At 38.9% G+C, this 22413-nt stretch overlaps 1 protein-coding gene across 1 annotated transcript in view; it reads right to left on the reverse strand.

The window, feature by feature from the left end:
- The window catches only part of SCUBE1 (signal peptide, CUB domain and EGF like domain containing 1), a 212253-nt gene that overhangs the window by 34891 nt on the left and 154949 nt on the right, over window positions 1-22413 (reverse strand). Inside the window, exon 8 of the mRNA XM_061988784.1 lies at window positions 15996-16118. Coding sequence (XP_061844768.1) covers window positions 15996-16118 — 123 coding nt within the window. The remainder of the gene's footprint in view (window positions 1-15995; window positions 16119-22413) is intronic.

The raw sequence follows: 22413 nt of genomic DNA on the forward strand, positions 1-22413 counted from the left end.
TTGGTATTGGGAAAGATATTATTTTGCTACAGCAGCCATATGATGGGGTTTCCACCACATCTCACATTTTCTGATCCATGGTGACTTACTCCTGTTCGCAGTTAGTAAAAATGTATCTGTGAACATAATTCTCTAACATACATCCAGCACTGATCATAAGGAATGGCTTATAGCTAACCTCTTCTTATGTTTCAAAGTCTACAATAATAAAACTAATGAAGAAGAAGCACAGAAAGATGTAGTAATGTACAAACCATCTAACTCATTACCTTCCCACTGAGTGCTTCTGGAGCAGGCTAACACAAAGAGGAAAGGAAAGGAAAGGAAAGGAAAGGAAAGGAAAGGAAAGGAAAGGAAAGGAAAGGAAAGGAAAGGAAAGGAAAGGAAAGGAAAGGAAAGGAAAGGAAAGGAAAGGAAAGGAAAGGAAAGGAAAGGAAAGGAAAGGAAAGGAAAGGAAAGGAAAGGAAAGGAAAGGAAAGGAAAGGAAAGGAAAGGAAAGGAAAGGTCCAACCTCAAACCTTTAGAACTAACTGAAAAACATCCATTTAGACTTCCCCACTGAATTATTGACTTGCAAGCAAGTAAACTTGTTGCTGAAACTTAATTGTTAATAACATACTAATGACTGCAGAAAAACCCCCACAAATCTTGCTATACTTTTAATGTCAACATAAGTGCGTAAATAGCAGTTACATCTTGTATTTCAGAAATTTAAGTAGGAAACTGTCCATTATGACTAACATTGACTTGAACCAGAGCATTTATTTATTTAAGAATTTTATTGCTTGCAGTTAACTATGTGATTAGTGAAGACCAAACGTTATACCCTAATCAGGGAATGAAAGACTTCTGAAGGAAAATGATTCTGCTCTCAAGGAAATGTAGGTTTTATTAGAGATGATTTGTTCCTAGAATGCAAAGTGGTAATAAAGCAAATAAATGTATATAAACTGCAAAAGAAATCTGAAAAATATACTCACAGCAGAGGCAATAAATAATTAGAAACCTGTGACTTATTATGTGAGTATTGCACAGAGGAGATATTTCAAAGATTTAGCAGTATAAAACGAAACAATCATTACTCAGGGATAGGTACATAGTTGCAGTCAGTGACAAATTCTTTGAAATCTTTGGTTCCACCCACTTTAATATAGATAAACCCGCTGTTCTATGTGTCATTTAAAAACATTGCCATGGTTCACTTCAGGAACAGAAATTTTCTCTCAGCAAATTACAGCTAATCTGGTTTCTCCAGACCAGACAAAGCATTGAACTCTATCCTTGATTCATACATACCAAAGTGTATATCTCTGATCTTTAGCAATAGATCAAGGTGGTAATGCTACAAGCATGGCCATGTTTCAGTCCACATGAGAATCATGGAGAGCAATGAGGACCTGAATTGGCACCAAAGTCATACAAGTGTGCCTCTAGTCCCATTACCACTGGAGGAATTTGGCTCAATTTTGCTTCTGCTCTGCAACTCACAGAAGCTACTTGGTGTCCCAGAAGGCAATGCTTTCTGCTCATGGCAGTGGCTTAACACAGACCTCGTTACTTACGACATATTCCTTCCTCTGGGTTTAACACACTGGCCATTTTCCTGTAGCAACTTAATAGAGGGAGTTTCTGCCACAGTAGTAGGGTCTCCATGGACTTTGAGCCTGCTGACTCTTCCAGGCTGGCTAAGCAAGAACTGCTCTGCTGAACAGCCAAATGCTCTGGAAGACAGTTGCAACTAGGCCATGCTTTCCACTGGTATAATCCAGCATGGTATGCAACATCTGGAGTGGGGATTCCATCCCTTCCAATCTGTAGCTGTATTAAGGAGCACGAGTGTTATCATTTACTTAGCTCTGCCTCACAACCTCAGTATCCCACTATGTCTATATGTTCTTACACAGTACATTGGGGTCTTGGAAGCAGCTTGTCTTTGTCTTCCTCTCAGCCTATCTATATCTGTAGTAAATTCAATAACCGTATATACTTGATCTTGAGATTGTCAAACACCTAATCATCACTATTAAGGGAGGTTATGTCTTTTCTCATCTTTGTACAGTACTAAATGTAATATCAGCACTCTGTAGCTCTGGTGCAAGTTTTGTTTAGGGAGTCACAGTTGTTTCTAGTGTCTATCATTGTGGTCTGATGATATTAGATACTTTTATTTTGCTCTAAAGAATATATGGGAAAAACTGATTTCTCATTTCTCTGTGTGTTCCCATACTTCAGCTATATGTCCAAAGTTGAATGATGTCTTCGAAGTCCTAGCAGTGTGGATAGAAAATGGATGTTTATTTTGATAGAATGAGTATATTTGGTGACAGCAAGATGACTATATTCATTTAGTCTGACCTCCTATACTCAAGCAACCTCTAACATTTTGCTTGGTAACTTCTAAAAGCTTCTCTGTTACCAAAAGAATTGTATAGGTGCTTTTCTGGACCGATCTCTTAGTCTTTTCCAACAGTTTAATTTTTAGAGTTCAAATTGGTGTGACCCTTTTTAATTGCTAAATTTTGTACAGGCTGAAAAATTTCTCTTAAAAGAATGTAATGCATACCCCATCCTTCCAGGAATCAGCAGGTATCTCTTGATATATTTCTCATATTGTTTTGTTGGGTTTGAGGTTACACACAAGAAAGCAGAATTCCAACTAAGTAGTTCCCTTGGGCTGGCTGGCTTGGCTGCCTGTATGAATTTGTATCACCAGAGCAGCTCAGTTCACTAGACAGTAATCTTTCATTGGCCCCTTCAGTGGTTAGAGGAACTGCAGTAGTCAGATCTTTCTTTGATACTGTGCACCAAGGGGACAACTCTTAACTCAGCAAACTCATCACCCTCATTAACATGAGAGCAACTGGTTTCCAACTGTTTACCTAGAAGTTACAGCAAAGGGAACTGCTGTTGGGAAGAACAAGACAGTACATTTGGTAGAGTCTTTAAAAGCAAATGGCAGCTCATTTTCTTTGTCTCTGCTATCAGACCTTATCAAAAGAGACTAGTTGCCCTTTCTGGGAACCACTGTGCTATCTCTGGGATTTGAAAGCAGAAGGAAAGCAGGTTAAAAAATGAGACCTGGCAATAAAATTGAAAGCCTAAATTGTTTGCTCCCTCTCCAGAGTAAATACAATCCTTTCTTTAGGAACTTTTCCAAGGGAGTTTTATGTGATCTCACGAACCAACAAATTAATTTTTCCTTCTCTTTTCAGTTTTTTTTAAAAAATTCCCTGTTTAATTTTTTTCCACACAGAGTCTGCAAGTGCATTCACTTCCACAAGCATCCCTCAGGGCTTCCTCAGAGTCTGCAGAAATAGGGCTGCAGAACGACATCTTAATGCAATAGCTATTCCCTATGAGTTCGTTCCCCTAAACACACGTGCCAAGTCAACTGACCACCATACATTCCTCTTCCTGTCAGCACTGCAGAGTCAATTCTGCTCCCAATCAGTGATTATAATATTGTTCTGCTTCATGCATCAGCCGTGGAGGTATTTACTTGCTTTTGGATCACCAAAAGCTTTGCCCAAGGGTCTAGGAAGATTTATTGTTTTGGATGGAAACTGCAGAATTTGGCAATTTCAGGCAGGCAAAAATTGGCAGCTAACTTTGGTGTCTTTGGGGGTATCTTTGACTACAGTCGGTGGGATTTGGACCAAGGTTTTTTACATTTCTGTAATGCAATACATGATCACCATCACCACCATTATTATTACATTATTATTTCTCTGCTGTTGTGCAATGAAAAAGGTTTCCAACATTTTCCCCTACATCACTATGAAGGATCTCACCACCTCTTTTTTTTTTTGTAATCAGAGCTAAACTAAAAACCAGAATGATGGTGGACTAGTATCTGATTCCCTACTGGCAGACAATAATTTCATCTAATATAAAACTACTTGCTAAATCTCAGTACTGCAAGGACAGCTGGAGACCAGTGGTGGCAGCTTTTGCCCATGGAACTGCAGAGGAGGAAAATGTATCCGGCCTCCTGAGTGCCAAGTCAAACTCTGCTTTTCCTTCATTTCTTCAGCTGAGCTGAACTGATCAGCATTTCTGAATTTGATCAGTTGTCCTAGCAGAGGAATGAGAAAATCGATGTTGTGTCTTGAGCTTTCTGAGTGGCAGGCAGCAGTTCATTTCCTATCTAATGAGGTAAGCTTGTTTCCTCTGTGTAGACACTTGACTTTGTCACTCACATGAGGCAAAGCACCCAGAACAATTCCTAGTCTAATGTTCCCTGATGTCTCTGACCATATTTCAATCAGCCCTGCCTTGGATTCTCCCTCAGTTTGTGAAATCACTTGATGGACGAACTTATTCAACCTCGTGTTTAATCTAATGACCTTCAGCACCGGGTGTGTGAACTTCTGAAGTGGGGTAAAGACCACAGATCTGTGCTGTGGCTGAGGATGGATCACCTCCTGCTAGCCTGAACTCCAAAGCACCTATACATCTGGCCATGTGGCACCCTCTGTACATCCTCTCTGTACAGTCACCCCCTAGACACCCTCAGACTGAGTATTCCAGTACTCCAAGAGAAGAAACTTTAGGGATCCCCATCTGTTCTTAGATAAGGGAAGGAGACAAAGATGGCAGAAGAACCTTCAGCTGGAGGAGTCTCTCCAGAGAGTTTGCAGAGAGACACACCAGAGACAGCTCTGCAGATACATTCAAACAGGAAAGTAAAAAAAAAAAACCAACAAAAACAAACTAGGAAATATTTTTGCAGTGTCTCTTATGGAATATGAAAAAAGTGCATGCTAATAACTAGACACAATGGCATAAAATTAGTACGTCTACCCAAGGTCATAGACACACAAGAGAGGTGTTCTATAAAGGCATCTGGAAAGGAAGACTTTAAATCATTACCGGCTTTCATTATTGACCACATCACACTTAGTCTCACTATAAGACCACTGTAGTTGCTCTTACCTTACTTTTTCTCTTTATTGTTATTCTTGCAAATAACAATTTTTTAAAAGACTTTCCAAAGGATTTTTAAGAGATTTAAAAATGCAAAAGATGGATCTGAACCTGAGTAAAGCATGACTATCTTCTAAATAAAATCAAAGCTAATAGTATTAAAAAAAGCCTAAGTACATTTAACAGTATTGTTCACTTTTAGAACCTATTACTTTTAAAAATCAATAGAAAATGAGTTGAGCTAAGTACATTGTCAGATGTATTTTTTTTTCCTGAGAGCTACAAAATCTACTCACTATTGGATCAGAAAGGACTGGAAACTGCTTGCTGAAAGGATATGTGCCAAAGAAAGTCTGAGTACACTTGCAACCTTTCAGCAATGGCAAAACAGAGAAAGGTCAACACAGCCGTGATAAATGAGCCTAATTTAAAATTTTATCTCTGAATGCTTAGCCTGGAGAATGAAAGCATGAGTATGGTCAATAGTATTTGTGATGAATCAAATCTGTTATGTACAGTGCACCAACAAAGTTGTAGCACTGTGGGCATTAAGTTTTGTAGCTCTTGGATGACAGCTCTTCTCAGTGCCCTGCATAAGTCCTTGGTGATCAGGCTGTGCAACTGCATCTTCATTGTTATGGGAAAAGTTCACATATGTGCTAGCAAATGCATTGATCTGCAGATGTGGGGTACTACCATTCCGAACACATTGCTCACATCCACTTTATTTGCTTTCTAGACTCCCCATATTAGGTACAGAGTGACACAAGATTTTGAAACAAAATTATTTATGTTACAAATATATAGGTCCTCTTGAGCCAATTGGCTTGTATGGGTATTTCTACAAGTGACAACCAGGTAGAATAATTTAGCAGCAAGTTAAGGGCCTCCAACCTGCAAGGGTTACACCTGTTATGATACAAAGGGAAAGAGAAAGAGGTATAGAGAGAAGAAAAGCAGAAGGCTAAGTTTCTGTGTGACCAAGATCTTGAAATTTGAGACTGAAGTTACACCAATGCTTAGGCTGTAGACTTTCCAGACAGTGCCCTTGCTCTCAGGTCTGTGCTTACCTGTCCTAGATCTTTCCTACCCCTCCTACCCCTCTCCATTGCAGGAAGGCTTTGTTGTGCTCAGGTTCCTCTATTAATGTGAGGAACCCAGTAGGAGGTAATTGGCTTTGGCTCCTATTACGTTTATCCTCTTACCATTGTTTTGCTAGGACAATCTGAAATGCAAGTAAAGTCAATACTTTCCCAACATTTTTTAAGAAAACAAAGTACTTTCATCAAAACATTGCCAAGATTTTATTAGCAAACATGTATCCTTTTCCAAATCAATCATTTTCCAAAGTAAAGGCAAGTTATCTACTGCTATTATGGCAATAAACCATACCACTACGTCAAGTCCTTGGGGTAGGAGAAGCTATATATCAGGAGTAGAAGTGCATTAAGAGAAACTTCAGACAGGTTTATTTGTTTTCCTACAAACATAAATATGTTTAGTAGTCAGCACTCTGCTCAAGCCACTATTTACACAGCAATTTGGTAACTCATCATCTTAACAGCCTGATGGGACAACATAAAAAAGGTTTTACCCTCTCAGTATCAAGGAAGGAATATTCCCTTTGTCCTGCAATGAATCTTACTTTTAGACATATTTCTGAAGAGAGGAAACTATTCTCTTTGCTAAGGTGTTTGCTTCATCATCCTTGGGTAGGAGTTGCCAGTGAGACTTCTTGAAGGAACAAGGGACTAGTCTGGGTGAAAATGTGCCTAGTGTTATTTGATGGTGCTAAAAGAGCAAGTACAAGAACAGAGTTTCCAATTTCAACCAAAAGCTCAAATGCAGTACTTTCCCTCACCTCTCTTGCAGCTATCTGTGCATTCCCAGCTTACTCCAAGCTCTTGCTGAAGTCATTGGCCACTGAATACACACAAGAAATGCTGTTATCTGGCTCTGCTTGAAAGGCTTGCTTAAAAACTCTGCCCATAAAGGCTGGCCTTCATGGAGTCAAGAAACAGCAGATCAAACACTAACAGAAATGTTTTGCAAATATCCATTGAAAAATTTCCACTCAGCAAAATCGCAGAGGATACTTCTCCATTCCACTGCCTCTTAATGTTTGATCTTAGATTTTTTTTTCATCTCACCTGTCCTAACTAAGAATTTATCTCCAAGTTACCAAAACAAATAGTAGCAGTTCATAATGCAGCTACTGGAAGAAAATCACATTCCTTTGCTTTAATAAGTTAGGCCTTTATTCTCATTAGAACAAAATAAACAAAGCAGGGCACTTGATGCAAGCACAGGAAAATGGAACTTTCTGAGCATTGGAGACCAGGTTGTCATTCCACTGGAGTTCTGTATAGCAGATATCTGACCTTAACTGACATGATTAAATGACTGAGGGCAGTAATACCACAGAATCACAAAATCATGATATTATCTCAATGTGCACCACTGCAATAATGCAGATTATGTATACATGCAGTCTTTCGCTGGTTCTCTTTAAAAACAATCCCTATTGAATTACAGCTTTCAGCACTATTTATCAACAGATTATTGTTTGTGGAAGAATGCTACCTTCCTGCTCAAACTATTCCAAGGCTGACTCATATCCTGGTAATTCATTAACACTTAACATAATTCTAGTCCAGTAAAATAATTTCTGCACTATACACATCATAAATCCTACAGCATCAACTGAAAAACATATCTCAAATTCTCTTTCTAAACACTAATGGAACGTTTTGCTTGGCTTCCCACACACATCATCAAGGAGAAGGGGCCAGACAGAGCTGTAAAAAGCAATTTGATAGCACTATACTTTATATGAACACTGGAATATAAGAGCTACCATACCGAATGAGACCTGAGGTCAAACTAATCTAGTATCTTACTTCCAACGGTAGCCTGTGTCAGAAGTTTCATGGGAAAATAGAGATGGAATAATCTGTCCCATCTGCCCTCCTCAAATTAGGTCTCATCCCATTAGAAACTGATTTAAAGCCTAGATTGTGAGTTTAATATTCCTTCCAAGGAGCAGCAACCAAAGAAAATGCACCTTTAACTTAATGATAACACCCTGCTGCAGAGTAGAGAACTGGAGGTGGGGGGGGGATGTAATTGTTTCATGTTTCAGCAGACTTAATTGCTACAACCAACAGGAGAGATAGTATCAGTTGGCAAACAAACTTGTACTGGCTAGAGCTGATTTTACTTCTCGCCTGGGGCATTTATTGTTTCTGGGTATGATCTTGCAACTTTTTTTTTTTTTTTCTCACAGAGGCAGACTGTACCACTATTCACAATCTCCCTGACACCAAGAGTAAGAAACAGTAACAAAGGATTTGAGAACTATTCCTTTTATTGACAGTGTAACACATTGCTTCCCAGTGGAGTAATTTTTTTTTTAATCTGATGCTAGAAGCAATATGGTGCTTGTCATAAGCAAGATATTTTTGTAAGACTCAGTGACACAGAATGCCTTAGAGAAAATCTAACGTAGGGAATGAACATCATGGGTGACAGGGAAATTATCTTGAATTTTCTTGCTGTGAGCTAGTCGGATTTCCACAAGCAGCTCTCAATATCTCCTCCAGTGCAGCACTGATTCTCACTGGTTCTTGAGCTACACCAGTGGTTGAACTAGCACTGTTGTTTATATAGCGAGTGTCCACGCAATTAAACATACTGGGCCAGACTCTGCTGAACTGGCTGAAAATTAGCCTCGATCAAGTCAATGCATTTTGTATTTTACAGCACACCTATCTGATGTGGATGAATGCACCAAAGCAAAATCACTCTCCTTCATGTGTGTCACAAATTAATTTTGATAGGGGAATGACTTGAGTCTCTTCCAATCTCTCTTTCTCTGATTAAACATCCACACACTGGCATTGACTCACCTTGTTCAAGTGGTGTAAGATAACAAGGACCAGCAGGTTCCCTTAGTGTGAATGCACCTTAAGTCTGCTGAGTATGGTAGCCTTCTCTCTGATGTAAGTGAAAGCAAAATAAGGCCCTGGGTATTTTCTCTCAAACTTAGAGCAAATGCACAAGCAAACCAAGGCAAAACTCAGCGAGGGGATTTGTAAGCTCACTTGCTCCTCACTCTCTCTGGGGTCCCTGCTCCTATCTTGCTTACAAGACACAGGCAGCAACACTCTAATGGCTTGCTAGCCCTTTCCACTTGGTACAGTTCGGTCCTGACCATAAGGGTAACAACCTCAGCAAGAGGTTTGTGTGGGTTCAGGTAAAAATGTGTTTTAAATATTATGAAAAATCCCCACACCAAGAAGCAAAATTTCTGCTGGTGTCTTTATACTGTCTCACCTGACTGTGAAGCTGTATGTTATTACCGGTCGAGAAAGTAGAGGAAGGCTAAATAATATTACTTTTATTGAAAATTTGCTTATTTTATGTATTTAATAGGGGAGAGAAAATGAAAGAGAGGGAGCAGACCGACAACAAAACTTTTCAACATTTTTCACTGGGAAGTTGGCCAAACCATACTGTTGAAGCATTGAACCTGAGGGGTCTGGGCCTCACCCATTGTCTTTTAAACTGATTTATGTGATACATTAGTTCTAGTACTGATAGGGATTATGTAAAGGGTTTAATCAGTCTCTTTACTGCTTTATGGTGCAGCTGTACCCAGTGAACATTTCTCACAGCTCACTGCCTCTAGGACTGCACTAGGGTATGGTCGGCTATAACTCAGAGCAAGGAGAGTTGGGAGGGTAGAAGAAAGGTAAAAAGGTAGCTTGGCTTGGCTGGGAGAACCATGATATAAAATTCCTCTGTCCTGCTATTCCCAGGATTTTCCTCAGGATTTTAAAACTGGGACATAGGATGTGGGATTCTCCCTGACCTCCGTTTTCATGGTGCAATGACAGAGAGAGGGACAGATGCTCCAGCCCTGACCTCTACCCATACATTTAGTTAAGTAATAAAAAATGAGTGGCTGTGTTCTATATAAATTAATGTGAGAGGTGTACCCTCATTCTGAGACCTTCATCAGGTTATGTGACTGGGACAAGGCCTATTGCTTTACTGGGGCTATGTGATCAAATGGAGGAGGCAGGTTGTTGTCATGTAACCCATGGGTGCAAACTTCTTGGGCTTCTTTCTTTCTTTATTTTTTTTCTTTAATTTGGCCACTCTGTGTTAAAGATGTCTGGTGATTCAGTGCTGCTGGTGTGGATATGCTGATTTATTTCAGATTAAACTGGTCCTGTACAGCCATATTTATCATCAATGGTTCCATACAGAAGAGTATAGTGAGATCTTTGTAGGTAATCTTTGTGGGCTTCTTTAGGCCAAAAATAATTCCCACAAACACTTTCTATCTGTCCTTCCCTGTATGATTAATCCCTCATTTCATACCACTTTTCAAAATGGAGATACCATGCTGGGAGATTCAAATTTTGCCCTTGGAAGACCAATAGTGCATATTTTGTACAAAGAAGTGAAAAGGTGTATGTTATGAGGGGATATTACATATATTAATGTGGCAATGTTTCAAGACCAGGCCTGTAGGATCATAGACAGTTACTGTATTTTTCAAGCTGCTATTTTTCTTTCTGTCATTCTGGAATGAAAGAAGGCTTCACTTGACAATTATGCATTGGGAGCCCATGTAAAGCCTCCTTATTCCAACAGATCGATCATAGGGTCAGCTAGGTCTAATCACATCAATTTCTCTGGAATGAAGACCTATCTGTCAGTAAGGAAAGATCAGTAATTTAACATAATTATTTTAGGATTGCATGGATTACAGTTCTGTGAGGCAGTGGATTAACACAGAAGGCCTTAGGCTGGGTGCAAATCGTATTTCAGATCAGAAAGAAAAAACAATCGTGGATGGCAGGAGTTTAAAGGTATATCCTGTAGCACATCAGAAAGATTTTACAAAACTTGCTACACTCATCAAATCTTCTCAGAGACAACTTGAGAAACAAAAAAAAACAGAGCTGGAGAAAGTTTGAGGTGTTTGGCAGGTCAGCATTGCAATTGCTGGCAGAGTTACTGAGAAAATTGCCTCAATATCTGCTCATGTTATCCTTGTCTCTAGCCATTGCTCCACTCAACTAGCATCAGATTTCTGAGGAGCACTTCTCTGGAAATGAAGCTGAGGAGAGCAGAAGGGGGAGCACAATGAGGCACGTAAGAAACATTTGTTTTAAAAGAAAGAGTCAAAATACACAAATATTATATGCTCACATCTTTCTCTTATAATGATATTAAAAAAACACCTCAAATCAATTATACTTGGATTTGTATTGGATAGCTTTGTAGTGTTAAAAACCACCAAACCTCTAGCAAACTGTGCCCACACAAAATCACTAGAGTGAAAATTTACTATATCATGAAGCTACGGGGACAAATTCTGTTCGGAATTTCCTGTTGTATAAACCTGCATCACTGGATTTCCTTTGGACAGATACCAGCACTACCAACAGCAGACTATGAGGCCCTGTGTTCCAGTGCCTATTTACAAAAGAGTCGATCACAACTGTTTAAAATTTGGTAGGAAGGTAGCATAGAGTGTGTGAACACATGGCGTTAAAGAAAGCCCGAAAATGCCATATGGCCCATGCAGGTATTCCACATGCCCCAAAGGTACTTTTACCTGGTGGACAACCATCTCCTTTTACAGGGACTGTATCAATTCAAATGGTTAGTAAAAAGGCTACTTGGGCAGACTATGGCTGAACATTGTATCTGTGAGATCCAGCAATCATCAAGCCCCACTTAAGTCTGCTTTGGAGGCTGTAAGTGGACTAGAATGATGCAAATGCCTTGAACTGTCCCCTGCAAAAGTTCAAATTCCTCAGCATAGAAGGATTTGGCAGAGGTAGAGAGGGGCAGAGTGCAAGAGTATAGATTTAGCAGGCTGAAATATTACATGTTGATCAGTGGATGTTCACACTTAAAAAACCATTTTTTTTCTCCTGAATGTAACTCATCTTTCCAACTCTATCACTCCCTGAAGAGAGTTACGACAAAAGTGTGTGCTGTCTCTCCTTGTCTTGTTTCACAAAAGGTTATTCCTGCAGCATGAAGAGAAAATTATTTATGATAGAATTTCACACATTTTTCTGGGTGCTTAATGAAGCCTGAACTTGAGTGGAGCAGAGAGACTGCTTATTGTTGAATTTTTTTCAAGATCACTGCACAACAAACTGAAACTGAATAAGTAATTAAGTTAACTGACTAAAACTTATATTGGCTGAGGATTAAGGTAATTATGTCTGAGCTTACACACATTCTTTGCTGCTTTAACAGTCTTGCTTGCTGTTTTGTTGCTGATGTGGTTCTAAAACTAATCTGAGTTGTTGTCCTGCTGTTAATTACCATAAAGGTTAGAAACACAAGCCCTCTCTACTATAAATATAGCTATGTGATTTGTATTACATGCTCAAAGGAGATGCATGCCTCTTTTGCCAGAATAATACAAACAGATCCAACAATTTCTTCCTGTATCAAAGAATTTACAATACTTTAGACTTTAGGGATTTGTGAAAAAAATACACAATAGATGGGTTTGGTACTGTCACAGAGTGATTCACCATCAAAGGAGGAAAAAAAATCTATTTTAAAGTTTGTATGAAAAGAGAGACTCTGGGAAAGCAGTATCAGGCTCCACAATATCACTGGCAAGACAGTGTGGATTCTTCACCTTCTGGGTTACAAATAAGTCTCCTTCTAAATGGCTGGAATGCAGGGGAGGGGAAAGGAAGGGAAACCCCCACATTCTCCTTGTCTAACAAGTAGCCACAGCGTGAGAACCACTCCCTAGCAGAAGTAATCTGTGATTGACAATCGTTTTCTTTGCAGCCAGGGCTAAAAATGGTGTAGCTGTAAACAGACAAATGCAGAACATTTTAATACTCTTTACAAATGCAAGGGCTGCTTACACAAGTGCTCTACATGCAGTGTGGCTAGCTAGTGGCACCAAGAGAGCAGCAAGCTTCAGAGTTCCTAAAAAGCAATGAACTTTCATTTCAAAAGACGAACCCAAACCAACTTCTTGTAATGAGTACATTCACAGAGGGCAGATTCACAGAATCTGGAGGTTTATCCTCCAGGCAGTCCAGGCATTCATATGCGTGATCTTCAGCAAGCTGCTATATTTGGCTTCACCCTTCCTGTCTGAAAAAAGTGAGAGAGGAACACTTTCCTTTTTACAGAGAGGATGAATGTGTGTAAGGCACTTGGTAGGATGGGGTGGGAGCTCCGCAAACAACCAGAACAAAGTCTGAGACTTTGACACAATTACCCTGTGATCTTAAATGTCAGCTCTGAGGTCTACAATGAAAGACTATCACGGAAATGATGTGAGGTGAGACAATATCAGAATTCCACAGGGAATATGAAGGAATCATTTTATTGAAACATTTAAAATTGCCTTGCGGTGAAGTTAACGACCATATTAAGAAAGTTATGCAGCAACAGCTTACTTGTATTTTTCAACCAGTTTGAGAGATGTTGCTAACATGAACCGTATCTCTGTGATTTTGTTCTTCTTCACTGATTCTTGCCTATGAATCAGAGACAGCCACAGACCTATCCAGAGGTTCTGCAGGTCATAAAAACGCAAGCTTACCAGCTGTTTCCATGTGCATTTTGCCTAAAGTTAGCAGAATCTGTTTTTGATGTTAGCAATTAATTCATTTGGACATTAAGTCCCTGTGCACTAGGAAGGCCACCTGTACTAAATAGGACTCAGTCTTGAACAATGCAGACTTCTAAGGTCCTAAATGAGTATTTGGTAAACATGTTGATTTGTAACTGAAATAAATCTTTGCCTAAAAATGAAAACCAGAAGGGAAAGGCAATGTTGACAGCAAGATCGTAAATCATAGAAACTCTATTATGAATCAAAACAACAGAGGTAACAAAAACAACAGCATCTTTTAGAAATACAAATTAGACTTTTCTATTTTGTGCATTGGAAAGACTAATATGCCCAAAATAAATTTCCCTGAATTTCTCAGTAATGTTCTATGGTCGGTGTTGACTGGCTGTTACCAAAAAAACCCCTGTGGATGATTTATATTCCAGCAGAGTCACTAACCTCAACCCACATTTTTCTGTCAGACCTGATATTAATAACTATAACCACTTCCACTAACTATATTCTTTTTGCAGTGGGAGAAGCAAAGTACAGGTGTTTCATACATCTGTGCTTTCTCGATCTACACACACTTTCCTTCTTTCTTTACTAGCAAGCCTACTGATTGCATGAGTTACCAATTATCACCTTAAGCACCAGACAGGAACTTAATTATCACAGTTCTCCCTTCACAAATCATGTTTGCTGTGATCGGTCTCTGGGGCCCAAATACTTCAGACTTCAAACAAAAATAACTGTCCTCCCCATTTCACAGTATGAAGAACCAGCATTTCGGGGACTGGAGGAACTCTTCCAGCTTCTAAATTTCTCTGGGCTTGCACTAATCTGTCTGTTACAGTTGACAAATTAGTACCATGTAGAGGCAGACAAAGTGCCTGCCTTTGTTCACTGACAATGGAAAAAGTAGGATGGTCAGATGATATTTTTATCTCCATATCCAATCATGAAAGGGAGCGAAGATGAGCTACTGCTTCACTCCTTGCATGGCATGTACTGTTACCAGTGACACGCATTCAGTAGCCAGGCACAGGAAGAAACAAAACTCAGCTGAAGAACATTTACAGCACTCATTCTAGTTTCCCACTATTATGATAGAGATCTGATTATTCATAGGTAGCTTTCAAAGACTATTACTAAAATTACATAAGGAACAAATCAATTTTGCACTAGCACCTGCCTAACAAGAATTCAGGGCTTGACATTTCTCTTCAGCTTTTCACTGGTGTAATTACAATTAGTTCAGTGGTGAAAGTGCTGACTCATACCACAATGAGAACATGTCATGACACATGGAATTCATGAACCAGAAAGTGTTCCTAACTATCACTAAATACATCAGGAAGGCAACATTTCTTTTTAACATTTTGTCCCTATTTTTTTAGTAAGTACATCAAAACTTGTCGATTTACCCATGTCTGACACAATTCTCCGATGTTATTTCTGCCTAGTTGCATGGCAACAATTACACCACTTTCAGCTCTTCCCATACTGTCCCAGCCTGAAACCAGTCTTGCACTGACTCTTTTGTGTCTAATCACATAGCCAGGGTGCAGTAGGCTTCTCAGATGATGTTTTGAATTACATATGTATTTTCAGACCTTGGTTTCTCTTTCATTGATGAATAAAGCAGCTCTAAAATAGTAAAGGTGTTTTGGACTTTGCAACTTTTACATGTTAAAACCCCATGCAAATGATGATTTATTAATAAAAGGCCAATTCCTGCACAAAATTTTAATTCAATATGTCATCCTTCCCCTCCTCTATTAACGCATGCTCATTTATCTAGCCTTTTCCAAGAGGCTTTTAAAGAGTAAAGTTACAGAGTTCAAATGCTTCCAAAGGTACACTGTTAGTACTCAAATTGGAAATTATTATACACAATTACTCATAGAATATAGAACATTATATGATTTAGACAACAAATCATGACGCACAGAGCAAACGATATAAACCACACTTCAATTGAATTGTCACAAAACACCTCCATTATCCCTCCATAAACAGAATCTGTCAGGCAAAGGGGAGCTCACAAATTAAACTCTTTTTTCAACTTAAACATTGCAAATGCTCTACTCCAGTAAGTTACTCTAAATCACCCTAGAGTAAATAAGACAAGCCTGTGTCCTCATAGCAGGTTAGATGATTTGAACACAAGGTTCTTTGCCCGAGCCTAGTCTGCTACACCGCATGGATTTTTCCATTTCAACAGGACACTGTCGTTTCTACTACTAAAAACATTGAAGCAAGACATTTCCAAAAATCTTCTAACCCCATCTCAGAAAATGCAAATCTGATAGGTCTTTTCTAACTTTACTTCCTATGACAGCATGCTTAAGTTAAAAATGACCTACAAAAAACACCAAACCCCCAAAACTCCACTGAAAAGAACATCCTTATTACACAAAGAGTAAAATAAATGAAGTATTACCTTGGCAAGTTCGTTCATCCGTGAGCAGTTTATAGCCTTTCTGGCAGCTGCACTCAAAGCTGCCGACCGTGTTTCGGCAGAAATGGTCACAGCCACCATTGTTCACCAAGCACTCATCAATGTCTGCAAAGAATGAACAGGCAGAAATTTAGTTCACGACAGCAATTCAGTAATTCAGGGCAGGAGTACAGGAGTTTACTCAGAGCCCCAAGGAGGCTTCTGTCTCCATTAGGAATCAGGTTAGTCAGATGGATCCTTCTCAAACCTTTCTCACAAGGATTACAAAAGAGCTATGGGCTCAGTTGTTCTGGAGACAGATATTTCCCTCAGAACTGAAACTACCAGATGACCCAAGCTGTGACACTTTGATGTTAAAAGAATGTTCAGATGTAGATGTAGTGGTCTGTCCAACAGAAGACTTCAGTCTGTGTAAGATGTGAATCTCTTACTATCTAGAAACTGTCAAAATCCAGGAACACATGACAAATTGAAATAGCAACAAACATGAAGTAAAATATGCTTGAATCCTGAAAAAAATACTTTCATTATCTTTACGTAAACAAATGTAGGATACAGTTGTTCACAATTAGCATTATATGCTAGTTTGTCCATTGTGAACACAGTGCTACTGAATACTTATTTTCATGTGTCAAAAACTTTTTGATTTAGTGTAACAGAAGAGCAACTGTGAGTGTACGTGAAAGATTGCTTCTTCACTCAGTGCCCTTATTTGAAAGCTGTATATGTCAATGAAGGATGGGATTAATGGCTCTTACTTTATGAAGTACATTGAAGAACTTGATAAGACTTCTGTTCTGAATTTCAGACTGGTGATTCTACTTGCTCCACCTTACACTTTCTCTTAAAGGCATTGAAGAACTGGAATGACCACTCCCCTTTCCATTCCATAAAAGGTTGTGCAATATGTATATAATAGGTCACAGAACTTTGTTTGAAATACAGGGCATCTTTGCATCCTTCCCCACTCATAAAAACATGCATCTGCATTCATTTCAAAAAAGAAAAAATACCACTTTTTTTTTTCTTTTTCTTTTTTTCCCAGGACAACAACAGCGATAAAAAATAGCTCTTCTTAGGCATACATACAGTTAAGCAGCAATATGATACAGAGCTTTGGCTGCCCACTTCTTGAAGAAAAAAGATCTTTCAGAAAACTGAGTCGGAGGTGGTATTTCCTATTAACAAGCCTCTTGCTCTCTAAGAGGTTTGAAACTTTCAGGTAACAGCTGGCCATTTAAAAGGAAATCTTGAAAAATGCAAATCTAGGTGCCAAAAAGGCTAATAAGCAGAGATGGAAATTTATCAAAGACAGCATGATGCTGGTGAATGAAAGGCACATTTAAGAAAACCTTTGAATTTAGGATGACTTTCTGTGCATATTTTCAAAAATGAAGGAACAATATTCATTTTTGAAAACATATGATTACTGATGTTGGAGAGTGGTATGGCTCTTATGCTTCTGCATGTAAAATACAAACAGCAGTAAGATGAGTAAGGAGGTAAATCTAGACATTCTAACAGCTGAGAGGCAGATTCATCCCTCTTTTCTAAACAGCACTTTGCTGCACTGGTATTGACGGGAGGATGCACTACTAAAATAAGGAAGAACAACAAGGATTACAAGGTCTCCTTATGAGTTGCATTTGTGACAAAGAGAAAGCAAATTTGCTCCGAGACCCTCTGAACTAATACTACTGCTTATTACTTTTGTGTCTGATTCTGCAGAGGAGTGGCTTTTGCACTCAGTCTTATTAAAAGCATGAGTGTAAAATGGCAGGTAGTGACAGTGGTGGTATTACACCCTGACTAGTTTGCACAAAGACAGCTCAAATCTTTATGTCTCAGGTAACAAAGTCCTCAAAGTGATCTGAAACCAGGAGTTGTGTTTGTTCTCTGTGGTCCTCCAGTTCTGGTGATTAGGCTAGCCAAGAACAGATAAGCTTAACCTCTCAACCTGATAAAACTGGTGAAGAACACACTGAAGGTTGTTCTACAGAATACCGTGAGACTGGTGGCAGCAACCCATTTGCTGCCTGATCACTCTTTCAGCTGTGGTCACCAGCACAGGTCGTGATCAGCAGTGATTCTTGTCCCAGTTTGTGCAGGCTGGTATTTCCATTTGTAGAAGTGATTCCTCCCAGCTCCAGTACATGCAATTTTAACTCTGTTGCATGTCTTATGATAGATTGCCCTAACAGTCCCATCCTTTTGCATAGCACAGGTGTATCTAACTGCAGTTTAGCTTGACCTGACAAAACTATTGGACAAATGGAATTGTGAATTAAAATTACTAATATGTTATGCATCATAAACACACAGAGTAGCTATCCATCATGAAGAAGATCTTTTTTACCCATGATAAGAACAGCATGACCTTTGGGCTACTCTGCTGCCTGAGCCTGCTTGAAGCAGAAATTACTTGCAGCCTGTCAAACACCATTCTGAAAAAAGGATTAATGTTTTTAATGATAGCCCTTGCATTTCACACATTAAATTCCAAATTCCAGACTCACTAACTTTCTTTTCAGGATCTCTGAAGACCATAAGGGACAAAAATGAAACCCTCCTGGCCTCAGAGGGTAGATTTGAAGCTGTTAATTATTGTAACTCCACTGACAATGCAGCATATCAGTTTTATCCCAGCAATTCTTTGGAATAATTCTGAACCAGGATCTGGGTAAAACCTGGGGGAGACCACAGGAAAATAAAGTATTTATTCATTTCTTCTATCTGGAAAACGTGACGTGGCCTTTTGAAACCAGGACCATCAAAACAGAATAGAGGTCAAATCTGTTAGCTACAAAAACATTCTAAATAACACAAACAGTGCAATGTCTCTGCTTTCACTGTATTTCTTTCCACGGCCATAGCGAGACTGACAAGGCATGTAAAAATTATTTCACTCTATGGAGAGCAGTGTATTTCTGCATTTCACTTGGAAGAGAGCAGTATCCAACCGTATCATGTCTAACTGGTCCATAGAAATTGCACCAACTCTACATCCCCAATATTTTTCTTTCCATAGCTATAAATAATTTGTGTTATGATCCATGTGAAAATAAATGATTCCACTGTGTGAGAAGGTGAGGCCCTGTTTACGTTTAAACTGATTGGTACTCAACGTTGTCAAGTGCATGTTTGAACTTCCCACACTATGCAGGTCTACCTAACATGTAGGGAAAGAAAACACAGTGGAAACCCATCATCTTATCTCTACTAGCTTTGAAATTGTTTAGTCAAATATCCCCATGCTATTATTGAGACTATCTGTAGTGAAGTTATAAACATGAGGTCTTCAAACTTAGTTCTCAAGTGGCTCCTTTTCAACTGATGATGCAGGTGGCAGTAGAATAGCTCAAACTTTCCACAGTGCTCTTGCTCCACTGTATTCCTAGGAATGCAAAAGTATACAAAGAATTCTATTTCTCCATGGGGGATTGTATGTAAAATGCCCTGATGATCAGTGTTCAGACAACGTGCTGGTCATTTCAAACTAGGAGGTCTGGCAGACTTTCAGTGTGTTAGCACTGAATTTCAAAGGCTTTTTCTTAATGCAGGAAGTCGATACTGTTAAATGATGCCTTGCTCATACAAGCTGATGATCTGCTACAAATAACAACTGATGTCCCCAGCACAAATGGGAGACATGCAGAAATGGAAAATACAGATCAATGAAGGATCACAGAAGCATTAATATTTACTAGCAAAAACTGTCCAGTGAAGGTATGCCTTGACAGGCAACTGAGCACTCTAGCCTCCCATTAGCCCTGAAAATAGTTAATTCCCATGAAACTGAAAAAAACCCACACAAAGGTTTGTTGCACAAAGGGTAGCTAAAACCTTCTTTGAAGTTTTCATATTTGGGGAAAAAAGCAATTGTACATATTAGTCTGAAGATGGAACACAGCAACACCATCACAAAAGCTGGGGGCCCATCTGAACCCAGAAATACACCCTGGGTTGTCTATTTACAAACAGTGGAGAAGTTCCGCCACAGCTTCTGTAACTCAGTCAGCTCCACGTGCATTGTCAAACCTAAAGTTCAGGCCTGCAGCAAATCCCATAAGCAAAGGCCTGGCATCAAGAAAGACACTGTAGTGAAGTCAAGTATGACTACTCTCTGGATCTGCTTATGTGACCCCAGAGCCTGTGCCATTTGTTTAAAAAATCACGGTTTTAATAAACAGATCCAAGTACTCTTTTAAAATGTGCATTCTGCGTAGTTTCCCAAAGTGCTCTGTGTTCTTTTGGACACTCAAAAGCTAATTTCAGAAGAGAAGGGGCAATAATTTTAGAAGAATGAAGGAGTAAATAAAGTATTTATGAAATAAATGATTATCCTAAGTTTTCCGAGGATCTCAAAATACAAGGAAGCAGTGGAATCAGCTTTAAGTAAAGCTTTTCAGCTGTAAGCAAAGGAACAGCAGTCCATTATTTTTCTTTTCATATCCTTGTCGAGATTAATGGGAATGACTGCTCTTTTTCCACTTGTACCGTTCTAAAATCTGCTCTGTGTAACTCTTGCTTGGAAGGACCTCGTTCTGATCAGGAGGTGTGGGTGCACGTGTGTGCATATAAACATACGTAAGTTTGCCTTGCTGCATACAAGTCAGAGAAACAAATTAAAAAGTAGGGATTTTAGGCAACTTAGAATTTAACATTTCACATAAGCTGCTTAAAGGCAACTGAAAGGGTAATCGATGTGCAATCTTCACTTAGCTGTTTAACAATGAAGGATATGGAGATTTCCAAAGCCTCATCACAGGCGGAAGTGAGGCTTCTCCTTTCAATGGCTGGACAAATATTTGAACTGATTGTGTCTGTCTAATCCTTTGCAGTTTTAAAACGCTACCTAGCTCCAGGAAAATAATATACTCCCAGATCAACCTAAAATCACGATAGAAACCTCATACTGTTCTTGTTTTTATTAATGATGGCATACTAAGGTTAATAATGCTAAGCATACAGTGACTATATAGACATATTTTCTGCAAAGTGGCTAGTCTGCTAGTTCTTCTTATTCCCTGCTTTCATGATTTTCCTTTGTTTTTCTTCTCTTTTCTTATGCTCCTACAAATTGCCACTGTTCCCTAAACCTTATAACTAGTGTTGCCTTGTTGACACATGTATTAGTTCCCTGATGCATGCAGACCACAAAGTACTTTATAAAGCAGCCACAAAACTTTTAACCCCATGTCAAAGGTAGGGAAATAGAGGCAGAGAAAAACAAGCTCACTTCATCCACACTTCAGTTCAAGCCTAGTGCACCACCTAACAGGCTACCTTGCTTAGAACAGGGTGTCAATCATCACAGGCTTACACAAAACACATGTTGTTCTACTTGTTGGTCTATGTTACAAATATTACAGAAGCCACCAGAAATGCTCAGATTGCAACTTTTTTAATGTCTGCCTGTTGCTTTGCAATAAAATTTGAAATACATTAAGTGACTCAGGATTAACATAAATGTAACCAGTCAGGCTACACTTGCAATGCTTTAAATAACATTTAAAAATAATATATGCCAGGGATATTCATTACAGCAAGTTGTAACACCTCTATACTTTACTCCATCTATATAGTGGGGTATTGGTAATTATTACTCAATATTTTCAGGACCAATGCTTTAAAATAGATTATTTGAACTGAACAAAGCATTTTGAATTCAAATCACTCTCAAGATTTTTTAGTGAAATTACAGTTGGTTCTAATTTTTAGTCTGGGTTTCTGAATGGTTTGATAGAGCAGCCTGTTCTATATTGGTAGTGTTTTGCCCTGGAAGACTTTATGGATAGGTGCAGAACTGTACAACTGTCTTCAGGAAGTATGTGAGCTGTTCCACCACTCCACCTGTGACTGCCCTCCTAGTGTAGTTCATTGTTTCTAACATGTTTTGCATGTTTCAGGGAGGAATAGTTCTATTTAAGCACTGTTTTCTACATGAGGATTTCAAAGGCCAGCATCTTATCAGCTTTCATACATTAAACCTACCTAACACTTCTGCAGGAAAGATAAGTTTAATTAATTCTCCTTTAACAAATGTGAAATTGAAGCAGACAGGTTATAATGTGACTTCCCTGCATCAGATAGAGACAAAATAAAATAAGGCATATATTACAGCACCTCTAATTTGAGTTTTGCACTTCAGCGACATCCTTATTTTCCCTCCCACAGTGCTAATTAACTGTAATATATGATAATCATTACTGAAGTTCCACTAAGTACCAAATGAAGGTTCTCTGTTTAATTAGCTTTATGGCTAGGTTGTGGGGCAAGGCATTTTCCTAATTAACAGAAATAAAACTTGACTGGGCAGACAGGAATGAGTGTAATTAAAATTTAATCTCCCTCATCCTGAAAACAGCCTGTCCACAAAATAGAGAGCTTTGTGTAAATG

The sequence above is a fragment of the Colius striatus genome, chromosome 1 (assembly GCF_028858725.1).
Source record: "Colius striatus isolate bColStr4 chromosome 1, bColStr4.1.hap1, whole genome shotgun sequence".
NCBI lineage: Eukaryota > Metazoa > Chordata > Aves > Coliiformes > Coliidae > Colius > Colius striatus.